The sequence below is a fragment of the Dermochelys coriacea genome, chromosome 1 (assembly GCF_009764565.3).
Source record: "Dermochelys coriacea isolate rDerCor1 chromosome 1, rDerCor1.pri.v4, whole genome shotgun sequence".
In the NCBI taxonomy this organism is placed as follows: Eukaryota; Metazoa; Chordata; order Testudines; family Dermochelyidae; genus Dermochelys; species Dermochelys coriacea.
Window position 1 is genome coordinate 281,854,814 of NC_050068.2, and position 13,210 is coordinate 281,868,023.

Genomic DNA, 13,210 nt, shown 5'->3' on the forward strand with positions numbered 1-13,210 from the left:
TTCTGTGCAAAATGAAAACAGCGGCAAGCAGGGATAAGTGGGCTTTTCACTGCTGATGAAATTAAGGCTTTCATTCTTAGGCCTGAAGTTATCATGCAAAACCAAAGTAGTCAGTCTAGGGGAAACTGGAGTTACACATAATAATGCTGCAGAACACAGAGCAATACCAAGTGTGATATCTGACTAAGCCACTTGTTCATCTTGTCAGCAAAGAGAGGCTGCAATCATGGATAAGACAGAAAACCAGAGAAAGAAATGAACCCACCATTACAGAATTAAAGCGAATTATTTCATTTGTCTTTTTGTTCACATGAGAACTTTACTAACCAAGCCAATTATTCTCTGCAGTTAATTTTTCAAATATTATTATAATGGTTATATAGATTACAATAGTACCTATTAATTGAGGTTCCACTGAGCTAGGCCCTTTGCAAAATCCATTTCTAATCTCTTGTTTGCTATTTAGAGTATTCTATAGCACCTACCACCATATTCAACAGATGCTCCCACATGGGCCATGGCTGACATTAAGAAACAGGAGTAACGATCTACTCTTTTCAGAGTGGTAGCCGTGTAGTCTGTATCAGCAAAAACAACTAGGAGGCCTTGGGCACCTTAGAACTAACACATTTATCTGATGAAGTGGGTTTTAGCCCAGAAAAGCTTATGCCAAAATAAAAACTGATCTACTCTTGGTTTAGCTGCAGATCAGCACTCAGGAAACTACTCTCAGCTATTGAAAGTTGATTTTGCCAGTGAAAAGGGAGGCTTAATATGAGCCCCTTGGCCCATGTAAAATTAGGGCCTAGAAAAACATACTGTCTGTTCAAAGTCAGCCCTGTTGATTTGTGTCTTGATCTGCTGCTACAGACCAAAAGATTCCCAGCAGAGCTGGATGTGTCTGAAAATCATAACTGCAGTGTCTGTTTGTTTCTGAGAGCCATTTATTCACAGCACTGTTTACTCTGAAAAAAGAGGAAGGACAGAGCAAAATAAGCTATTGCAATAGTACATTATATTGGTCTCTGCTGTGAGAAAAGCTAATAAGTGAGCATAAGAGCTATAAAAGAAGAAGGGAAAAAATAATAGTGATACGTAGCGAGGAGAAATCTGTGCTAAAGGGAGGTATCTTTATGTTTAAAACCAATACAAATACATGAAAATGTCCCAGCCAGTGGTTTGCTTAGACTAGATCTAATTTTGCTTATAAAAATGGCTTTGTGCAGAATTTTAGGTAGTATAATAAAGCGTTATATTTTTGTGCCTGATAAAGTTGCTCTCTAGGGGCTGCAACCTACAGAGGATACAGATCTAACAGCAGCACTACAGAAGTGTGAATGTTTCACAGGTTATGGCTAGTTCTGTAGTAATGGCCTCAAACATAAGAGCTTAGTGTAAAACTAGGGTTCACACCGTCTGTTCACACCATGACAATTACAGCAGGTCTGACATTTGATCCTGTTTAAGCCAGTGAGACTCAAACACTGTGGGAGGACAGAGAGACAGACCCAACAAACAAAGCATTTTAAGATTCTAAGTTTTCAAAAATTGCTGAATAAAAAATTTCAGCAGAAAGATCATATAAAGTAAACAAAACACAAAACATTGTAAAACTGGAATGAAACTACTATGTGTGTATCCAAAAACAACTAATAGAAAAAAAAGCATACACCCATTCAAGTCTTTAGTTTATTTGACTACAGGTACCGAAAGTAGCATTTTCTGTCATAAAGAGAAGGTGAAAAAAAGGTCTTAGTAATAAAATCCAGAGCAGGAACAGAGCAGCCAAGTTCAGATCCTGACCTGGATTCAAACTATTCTTAAGAGTGGGGTCATTTGGAGACAGGATTGTGGTTGGCCCCATAACAGATAAATGGTCCAGCCAAGAAGTTTGTCTACTGATCCAAATGTTCCCAGTGTTGAATCTGGGCCCATCTCAAAACAAAGCTACAGTATGTACTATTATCCAAATGGGAGAAGGGATTAAATGTCTGATCCAATGCCCACTAAAATCATTGGAAATAATCCTGCTGATGGCTGGATCAGGCTGTGAGGGAGAAAGGACAGTCTTGCGGTTAAGACGCTGCATTAACAGTCAGGAGATTTGAGTTTAATTCCTAGCTTTGCCGTGGACTTCCTGTGTGGCCTTAGGCAGGAAATCTGTGCCTCTTTTCCACATGTAAAATAGGGATAAAATCTTGCCTATATCATGGAGATGCTGTGAGGATAAATTCATTAATGTTTGTGGGGTGCCCAGATACTATGGTAAAGGAGCGTGGGGGAATAAAAAAAAAGGGTACCTAGCTAGACAGCCTAAACAATGCATTGTAAAATAGTCAGTTATATGATTATTTTTTAATGTGGGAAGTAAGGGAAAAAATTCATTTACCCAAGTTGGAAAAGTGATATTTTCCAGTTGCAGAGGAAGACATAGCTGAAGGTGAAACGACAGGGGACTGACTGCCGGTGTCCTGCAGACCTCCAGTGGAATGGGAGCGCAGCCACTCTTTGCCCTCCTCCTGGCTGGTCTGCCGAGATGACGGGGTATATCTGAAAAATCAGAGCCGGCACATTTAAAACAACAACGACAAACAGGGTTCACAATGTAACGAACAATAGTCAACATCAGATATGCTTTGTTGGTCAGGCAGAACAACAATCTTGACTGTCCTGTATCTAATTACAATTACTCAATTGTTACAGTTGACTTTAAAGCATCTTTTTTAAATCTCCCGGGGGGAAAAACACTTCTGGAAAAAAACAAACAAACCCCATACAAACAAAAATAACATTCTCCTTTTTTTGGTGAAATGTGATAATAAATCATACCAAAGAGACAGCTGAGCTGAGAGAAAAGGCCTTAAAAAGCTGTAGCAGGCGAATAATATGAGGCAAAGGCCGAGTACCTTATAGTAATACTAATAGAGTGGATGAATGACAGACTGGAAAGCCAAGAAAGATGACTGGCTGCAGAAATGTGCCACAGGAGTGTTCGAGCATGTGGACATTTGGTAAGACAAAGAGAGCAGAAACAGATCAACAGTTGTGAAAAAAGGAATTTCCTTTGATAATGGTAGCTACTGTGATCAAATGGGATGTTAGTCTTGTGGAATGCTACATGGCATTATGTCCTTTGCCAAATTAGGAAGGGGAGGGAAGCAGGTAAGGACAAATCATCACTTAAATGGAAACAAGCTCTCTGGAACAAAAAAGTTTGGAAACCAAATCTATCAATCAACCGTATGCTATTTCTAACCAATACAATGAGCGTAACTGATCGAAGGTAGAACAGGGAGAACAACCAAGCCATTGGTCAGGTTAGAGGAAGGGAAAATCTAGCATTAGAAATGTGCAGGTATTTCTTATCATTTGAGTCTCAATCAGAAGCCTGATTTTACTTCTGTCTGTGACAGCCCACCATAAAACTTCATTCAGCACAATTCCATGCCAACTAAAGAGCACTCTCACATTCTTCCCTGCTATCATGTGCCACCAATGTTCTGCAGTCATTCCAGAGAAACCCAGGCTTTTGCTATCTTAGCTTCTGGGTTTATGAGGCACTTCCATTTCTGCTTAGGAAGCTGATTAAATGAATTTGTAATTTCTCATGTCACTGTTCTCATGCCAACTGTGGGATATTTTAAAAGTATCCTATTCAGATTAAATAATTCTTTCTTTTCTCTCTTTAAAAAAATGATGCATTATGCTGCTCTTTAAACCTGGTAGAGGTGGGCTACCCTAATGGTTTCTGGATCTGGAAGTAGCCAAAGTGAAAATTCAGGGTTTGGATTTTTAACAGAGCCCTAGTAGCAGTACAGACCATAACTGGGATCCAGCTTTCATCAGACCAAAATGGTGAAAAATCCTGTGACAACAGCTAATTAGGCATCTATGCCCAAATACTGACTCGTAACTCCCTGCCCTCCACCCCACCCCCGGCCTCACTCACCCTTGCTGTTTCTTTAGGATGGGACCACAAACTTCCACCTCCCATTTGGACTCTTCAAGGGGTACTAACTGGCTGCTTTTCCTATTTGTCTCTTTGGAGTACTCCCTCCATCCAACAGCGCTCTTCAAGGGGTGGTGGGAAATTTGGCTTGATCCTCTCTCATACAAAGGGCATTGGGGAGATGCAGAAATCATTACACCCACTCCTAGCACTTGGACTTCGAAGCCCAGAAAATATTGTGTAACTCCCTATCAACAGCACAAGGGCTTTGGGACATACAGTTCCAGTGTGGGAAGGGCTGTATGTCAGACTATGTGTGTGTGTGGGGGAGGAAGGGGGGTGGGCTGATCCAGAAGAGCTTTGTTGGATTACAGCAGTGGACAGGCTGATATGGCAGCCTTACCTGAAGAGACATTAGGAGTAGCCATATAGTCTCTTCCCCTGCCACCCAACCTGGAGCCTAGGACAGGGGTGGCAGCCTGTCTGAAGATAGCCTTCCCTATCTGAAAAGGAGAGAGCAGTGATGAGTGGAGGTCATGTGGGTGGCTGGGTTGGGGTCTGAGTAGAGCTGGGATGTGTCTTATGCTTTCAATCCCTGGATGCTGAAATGTATCTCTTTTAGATTGTGGATCCTTAACCCCCCAAGCCGGATCTGCGATGGCTGTTTCCCCCACCACCAAATCCATGGCTACTTATACTTAGAGCCACAATCTGGCCCATGTCTAAAACCTTGTAATTCTGCCCTTTTTCAGTTTGCTTTGTGTTGCAAAGATACTTTGTTATTCTCTTATTTATCTACTGTATTGAAGGTCTCTTAACATTCATCATATAAGGAAACTATTTTTAATAGTTTTTGCTTTCCAAGATATATCTGTATACTCAATTTATTCACTAGGCCAGACTGGAAAATCTAATGTTAAGGGTTTAGTTTGCTTGATTTAAACCTAAGCACCAGGAGCTCTGTTGTAAACAGGATCAGCAAGGAGAAAGAGACGGAGAAACAATGTAGAAAAGGTTACAGAACAACAGAGAAGCTGCAATCATGCTGAATAAAGTATATACCTTAGTCCCTTTTTGGGTAGTGTATTTCTGTCAAGCTGCATGCTGTTAAAACAAAGAAAACCCCTAAGGACATATAGTAAACAGGACTGTTCAGAATTACAAACTCTAAAAGTCTAGATATGTTCATACAACAAAAGGAGATGTAATATATTTTAATGTCTCTTTGTGATAAAACCCTGACTCATTAGAGAGGAAGACAGGACATGGATTGCCACATGGTCATTTTTTATCCAGACATGCTCTGGTCTGGGTCAATAGCCATTTGGCGAGTGTCCAAATCAGACAGAAGTTCTGCCTTCCAATTCTTAATCTTCCTTACCGACTTGACCTGTATGGGAGTCATATGGTCACAGAATGAACCTGCATTTTTCACAGCTCCCTGTGATCTTTTGCTATGTTTCTATGCAAAATGTAGGTTTGTGACACCTGCAAAGAGGCAGCGTAGCCTTGCCAGAAGCTAAGTGGCAGATTCTGCTTGTAGGAAGATGTGCTAAATATATAGAGACTGATTTACCATTGTCTTGCTTCTTGTGCAATCAATGCAAATGCAGATGGGGTGTAAAATGCCACGAGATCAGATGGTAGCAGCATTTTAAAACTCACTTTGTGCTGGAGTGAACAACAACATGAGATGCAAGGCACAGGAGAAGTGGGCTCTTAGCAGTGTAAATCCTTCCAGAGACAAGGAGCTGCTTAAAAGGACTGTCACTTACTTTCCTTCAAATAAGAAATAATTCAGGTGTTTTATCTTCCCTCAATTATCTAGGCCATAGGCGCGGACTCCATGGGTGCTCCGGGGCTGGAGCACTCATGGGAAAAAATTAGTGGGTGCTCAGCACCCAGCACCTCCCCCCCCCCGCTAGTGGACAGGAGGCGCTGGGGAGAAGGGGAGGAGCAGGGGCAGGAAGAGGTGGGGCAGAGGGTGGAAAGAGGTGTGGCAGGGGTGGGTCTTAGAAGGAAGGGATAGAGTGGGGATAGGACCTGGGGTGGAGTGGGGCAGAAAGAGGAAGGGCGGGGGTAGGGCCTTGGAGGAAGGGGTGGAGTGGGGGCAGGACCTGGGGCAGAGCGGGGGTCAAGCACCCCCGGGATCTGAGTAAGTTGGCGCCTATGATCTAGGATTTCAGCTGACTGGTAATTGCAACACTTGATCTGGCTCTTCAGTGAAATACACTATTTTATTTTGGAAATATAATTCAATGTCAATATGAGGATTAAATGAAACATGTGTGTGTGTGTATGGGGAGGGTGGTTCTATGTTCCATCACACCATCACCACAAAGCTGATCAGCATGTACTTTACACCACTGAGAGAAGCATCAGAGACAGTCACTTGGATCGACACTGCCTTCCTAGGGAAATGTTCTAAAACTTTCACACTATTGCTAACTGGCTCAATTTCAGTGGTGTTAACAGTGCTGAGAGCCCTCATGCAGATGGGGCGCTGAAGTTTACAACATAGTTTTATGTAACCTTGCTCACAGCAGGTCTAGCTGACAAAATGTTGAAAATGCTCTAACCAGCCACTCATCTCAGCTAGGGCTCTCAGCATTACTAACTCCAGAGGAGCTCAACCGGTCTTAGCAATGGTAGGAATTAATAAAACAAATGTCCCTAATTTAGTCAGGGCCTCACTCTGCACAGGGAGAAGAAAAGTTGATGGAAGCTACTCAGGGCTTGTCTACACTGCCCCACAGTTTAGACTACAGGGGTGTGAACAACTGTGGCGTAAAGTGCTGCACTGTAACTCCCCAATGTGGACGCTATGGATATGAACTAAAAGGTTCCTACCTCACATTGATGTAGTCCTATTTGAAGAGGTCTATGTTAATGTGAACTAGGAATCTTTTAGTTCACGTCTCCAGCATCCACATGGTGGAGTTCTAGTACAGCATTTTGGTGCTCATTGCTATTCACAACACGATAGTCTGAACCTGAGGTAGCACAGACATGCCCATAGAGGTGATGCAGTGTAAGCTTGACTATAACTGTCTACATGTGGTTGGTCCAGTGATAAACCTATAACTTGATTTCCAGCCTAACCATGGTATACGAACAGTCATCAAAAATTAACCCAGGCTGAGAAGGAGATTACATGGATTTAAATGCATGGTTCATGCATTTACTAGTCCGCTGTAATAAACAACGCCCTGATTCTTGATTTGTGCCATTAGGTGCCACTTCAATATATAACAAATAATAATGATCATAATAGCAACAACATTTCCTTCTGTGTATACTCCAAAACCCATGAGAAGGAATAGATTTTCTGACATTTCTTTAGGTGTATGTTTTCATGTATCGAAATAAGCTATACACCATGACTCCTAAAATAGTGACGCTATTTAAAGAACCAATGCCTGAAATGTTGTGACTCATGTCCACACTACAACCTAACAGCCGCCATAATTTAGGAGCCCACTTTAAGGGGGTGGGGGGTGAGGTGGGGGTTGAATGTGGATACCCAAAGGAAAAAGAGGTGAATATTCTTTAACTGGGGAATGGAAATGATTTAGCTGCCCAAAATGAAACTAAACAAGCATTTATTCTGTATTTAAAAATATTATTAAATCCTGTGACTAATCCTCCAAAATTGAGATGTCCACATTGCAGTTATTAATAATTAATGCTAATATGACAGCATGTTAATTCGCTTCCTTAACTGGCCAGGTCTTATTTTTTTTTAGCATCAGGAAGCACTCCTTCCCCCTTTATGAAGCTGAGCATGTTGCTTCTACAAATCCTAATAACTATGGGATTAAAGGAAAAACCAGAACCAGTAAATGAAAGTAGATTTTCTGAAATGTAATGCAGAGTAATACTGCTAGGTCACAGCTACGCTGATCCTACTGTTTATAGACCTAAAAAGATAATGTACAAACAACTCAGATTTAATGTGTTGATCTGGAGTTTCTTGGAAGACCCATCACAAGTATGGTGAACTGCCTTTTTAAGTCAGAATGACTGAGGGGGAGAATGGCACAAAATGTTATAAATACCAACATCATCATACACCTTGTAAACTACCAACAGCAGTGCTGCAAGCAGACGTGCATAAATGCCCACATTCTCCTTCTCAACATCAGGTAACCAGCTACCTGACTGCTGCTGAGCACAGCCGCCCATGATGCTGCCTGCTGACCATCTAGACAGGTGTTAATTCTGCAACACTTATCTAATATCCCTCCTCCTCTGCTCTGGCCACACAGAAGAGGAACATAAAAGTTGTAAATACTCCACAGAGGTAAAAAATACAGAGGAATCTCTGACTTTGGGTTTGTCTACACAAGATAGTTTCCCAGCCAATACCGATATAATTAAACCGATAGAAATTATACGAGCATTATTTTCCATGTGGACCTTCTTATTCTGGATATAGGATTGGCTTTTGGGGGCTTTAACATAACATAAACTGAGAAAGCCATTCTTATTCCAGAATAAGTGTGTCTATACGGTTATAGTGGTATAAATTCGCACCTCAAGCCTTGGCTAGACTTAAAAGGATTTGCTGGTATAGCTATGCTGATATAGCTATACCCTCAGGCGGCGATGCAGCTTATTAGAAGTTCTTTCATTCTCATGCAACTGCTCCCAGTAAAGAAAGAAAGAAGAAATACTGCTACAGCTACTCCTGCACGGCTTTCCAGTTTACTAACAGTATGGGTCTGGAAAGCAACCAGTGCCCCATAACTGTGGCTTACAGCGTGAAGAGAAAGGGGACCTTTTTCTGTCTCTTAATATTGTGAAACAATATTTTTGTTGGAAAAAAGCATATGAAGGTTCAACTGTATAAAACAACACAGTTTTTTTTTAACAGACCTTTTGGGAAAAAAAAATCAGACTACAAAGATCCTATTGGGGCTATAAATCAAGAAATGACAACTTTCTCTAGAAATCTGTGTGTTGATTCATTCTGAGGCCAGATCATCATCATATATGGCTCTCTCACGACTCAGTCAAAATATCCCCACGTGGACAGATACAAAATTTTAAAATATCGCCAAAGGCCAAAGTATTTGGAATCACTGAAATTAAATCACTGAACAAATACATGAAGTATTAGAAGTGGGAGCTGCTTATGCCAAGCCATTAACATTTTTAATGTGATATTAAACATCTTTTGCAAAACTATAAGATTTAGCATATACTCAACATCTTTCCATATCTTCTTATTGACTTTCTCATTCTGAAATGTAGTAATAGGAGTTACTGGAGGAACATATTATATTACCCTATAAACTAAAAAAATCATATTTAATATTATGTACAATATTGTCATTTTCAGTTGGTAAAATATAAAGTTGGGCTGTTAAGTCATTAAAAAAATTAATCGTGATTAATCGCACTTTTAAACAATAATAGAATACCATTTATTTAAATATTTTCAGATGTTTTCCACATTTTCAAATATATTGATTTCAGTTTCAACATAGAATACAAAGTGTACAGTGCTCACTTTATAGTTATTTTTATTATAAATATTTGCACTGTAAACATAAAAAGTATTTTTCAATTCACTTAATACAAGTACTGTAGTGCAATCTTTTTATTATGAAAGTTGAACTTACAAATATAGACTTATGCACAAAAAATAACTTCATTCACAAATAAAACAATGTCAAACTTTAAAGCCTAAAAGTCCGCTCAGTCCCAGTTCTTGTTCAGCCAATTGCTCAGAAAAACAAGTTTGTTTACATGTGCAGGAGACAATGCTGCCCACTTCTTGTTTACAATGTCACCTGAAAGTCAGAACAGGCATTTGCATGGCACTGTTGTAGCCAGGGTTGCAAGATATTTACGTGCCAGATGTGCTAAAGATTTATATGTCTGTTCATGCTTCAACCACCATTCCAGAGAACATGCATCTATGCTGATGATGGGTTCTGCTCAATAACAATCCCAAACAGTGCAGACCGACGCATGTTCATTTTCATCATCTGAGTCAGATGCCACCAACTGATTTTCTTTTTTGGTGATTCGGTTTCTGTAGTTTCTGCATTGGAGTATTGCTCTTTTAAGACTTCTGAAAACATGCTCCATACCTCAGATTTTGGAAGGCACCTCCGATTCTTAAATCTTTGGTCAAGTGCTGTAGTTATCTTTAGAAAATCTCGCATTCGTACCTTCTTTGCATTTTGTCAAATCTGCAGTGAAAGTTGTTCTTAAAACGAACAACATGTGCTGGGTCATCATCCGAGACTTCTATAACATGAAATATATGGCAGAATGCAGGTAAAACACAGAGCAGGATATGTACAATTCTCCCCCAAGGAATTTAGTCACAAATTTAATTAACACATTTTTTTAATGAGCATCATCAGCATGGAAACATGTCCTCTGGAATGGTGGCCAAATCATAAAGAGGCATACAAATGTTTAGCATATCTGGCATGCAAATACCTTATAATGCAGGCTACACAAATGCCATGCGAATTCCTGTTCTCACTTTCTGGTGACGTAAATAAGAAGAGGGCAGAATTATCTCCCGTAAATGTAAACAAACTTGTTTGTCTTAGCGACTGGCTGAACAAGAAGTAGGACTGAGTGTACTTGTAGGCTCTAAAGTTTTACATTGTTTTGGTTTTGAGTGCAGTTATATAACAAAAAAAATCCACATTTGTAAGTTGCACTTTCACGATAAAGAGAGTGCACTACAGTACTTGTATGAGGTGAACTGAAAAATACTATTTCTTTTGTTTATTTTTACAGTGCAAATATTCTTAATAAAAATATTATAAAGTGAGCATCGGACACTTTATATTCTGCATTGTAATTTAAATCAATATATTTGAAAATATAGAAAAACATCCAAAATATTTAATACATTTCAATTAGTATTCTATTATTTAACAGTGTGATTAAAACTGTGATTAATCGTGATTAATTTTTTTAAAGATCATTAATTTTTCTGAGTTAATCGCGTGAGTTAACTGTGATTAATCGACAGCCCTAATATAATGTAATTATTACATACACATTGAGGATCCAAAGACAACTTAAAATCACGTGTGTGTCAATGTATTTTTAACTTTCTGCTGGTCTACACAGATTGTGCACTGGCATAACTATGATGCTTATGAGCGTAATTTGTTTACCAATATACGTAAACTGGTACAACCCCAAGTGGGGATGCAGTTATACCAGCACAAAAGTGCCTTATACCAGTACAGCTTATTTCTGGTTGGGAATTTTCCAACAAAACATTTTTTTTATTGGAAAATGCCGAAACATCAAAAATGGAACTGTTTGTAGGAATGGCTTGGTTTGACAAATCTTCCAATTTTTTTTTAAAAAAAGTTTTGAAATTGTCTAAATGTTCGGTTTTGACATTTTCTAAACAAACAGTTTTGGTTTTCAGTTCAAAGCTACTTTTCACTTTGAATTTTTAGTAAATTTATACTAAAAATGTTTTACAAAATTGAAAATGGTTGAAATTGAAAGGAAACATTTCACAAGTATTGAAACAAAACACTTTTATTGACCTGGTCCCCCTTTTTTTTTTTGGTTATTGGTTCAAAAAATATTTGGGATTTGAACTTTTTGCCATCATAAGTCAAGAATTTTTTTTTTTAAATCTCAAAAGCTCTCAGGGATGGGAAAACCATTTCCGTATTAGTTCAACTTATTTCCCTCCCTGTACCGACACATAAACTATACCAGTATAAGAACCTTTATATTGATATAACTGCTTCCATGCTAGAGGAGTTGTACTTTTTCCTGCATAGTTAAAGCAGTACAGCAGTTCTGGGTAGACAAGATAGTGAAGAGATTATGGGGAGGTGGGATTTCTCTTGTTCTGGCCTGCATTTTCTGTGCAGAACTTGTCAAAATGTTGGGTAGCCCTGCCATGACCTTGCAAGTTTACCTCCCAAGTGAACCTCCCATCAACCTCAATGGGGACTGCACACAGGATCTCCCATGGGAAACAAGTTGCCAGATTGGGGCCTTTGTTGGTTTTTGATTTTGTGCTGCTCTTTCACAGAACAACAAGAGAGTAAAAAATATTTTTAAAAGTAAGAAAATGTCCTTGTAAAACTGCAAAAAGTGGCCAAGAGCTGTGTGCCAGGTTTAGTGCCTGAAATTACTTTTAACTCTCTCTCTCTCTCTCTTTTTGATGGTGTTCCTTTGGGCTTTCTCTTTCTGTTGTTTCTGTTTCTGTTGCATTCTCACTGTTTTTGTTTTCACTGTGTCTACAGTTAAGCTCACCTTTCCGATAGTGTAGATCTGACACTTCCAGTCCTCATGAGCAAGCTCTGAACCTCCTGAGTGCCTGTTGTCAATCCAGAGAGAGAGCTATGATGGCTGAGAGGGAGATCAATAGATTCAGAGCTCGTGTGCAGGCTAGTCATTGACTGGTAACTTGGTGTGTCCTTACTGCCAGCTGAGGAGCTGCTAAGGTTTGCAGCCCACACGAGACCACCTGATGTGAAAGAGTGAACAGATGCTGGACTGGAAGCCAAGGAGTGACTTAAACTTACAACATCTGTATTTAATTCCGAGGGTTTACTGAAGAGGGGGCTGCTGCTACCACTCTGCCCACCTGCACTGCCCATGCTGCCTGTACCCGAAGATGGAGATTCTAGGCTGCCTTGCCGTACTAATGTGGTACTAGGGCTGGGCATTGCTGATGTGGGTTTCACACTTTCTGTATTGGGTGCGGAGGCAGCTTTGCCACCAGCCTTGGCACCAAACAACCTAAAAGTAAAACAAACAGTTTTAGTTGTTATTCAGAGAAACTGACACTCACCTTAAACATTCAAGGCATAACATCACGAGAGCCAAATTCCACATTTAATTACTGCTACTAAAATAATGCACTCCTTTGTTGATTAATCACCTCTCAACATTAAATACACTTAACTACATCACACTAACATGGGATTTATTTTATTATCAAAAGCTCTCATTCACTGTTTTTCAGATGTGTTCTCTTTAGGTATAGACCTTCACACAGAGATGAAAAACAAGCAAATCTTTGGTTTTATGGTTGCATAAACAGATTAAACTTTCAACCAAATCCAGTAGTTAGTTTAAGTCCTACATTCCTAAATTAAACCATTAGACTGCTAAAAACATTACTTCCAATAAGCAGCTAAAATGATTGCAGGAATCATTAGTAAAAGGGTACTCTTCACAGTGTCAAACAGCTAAATACTTGTGTAAGATTCCCCCCCCCCCACACACACACACACTCCCCCCTGT

General features: G+C 39.7%; 1 protein-coding gene across 1 annotated transcript in view; it reads right to left on the minus strand.

The window, feature by feature from the left end:
* NAV3 (neuron navigator 3) overlaps window positions 1-13,210 on the minus strand; it is a 355,811-nt gene that overhangs the window by 64,945 nt on the left and 277,656 nt on the right. The window contains 3 exon segments of the mRNA XM_043492958.1: window positions 2,390-2,550; window positions 5,012-5,053; window positions 12,215-12,703. Coding sequence (XP_043348893.1) covers window positions 2,390-2,550; window positions 5,012-5,053; window positions 12,215-12,703 — 692 coding nt within the window.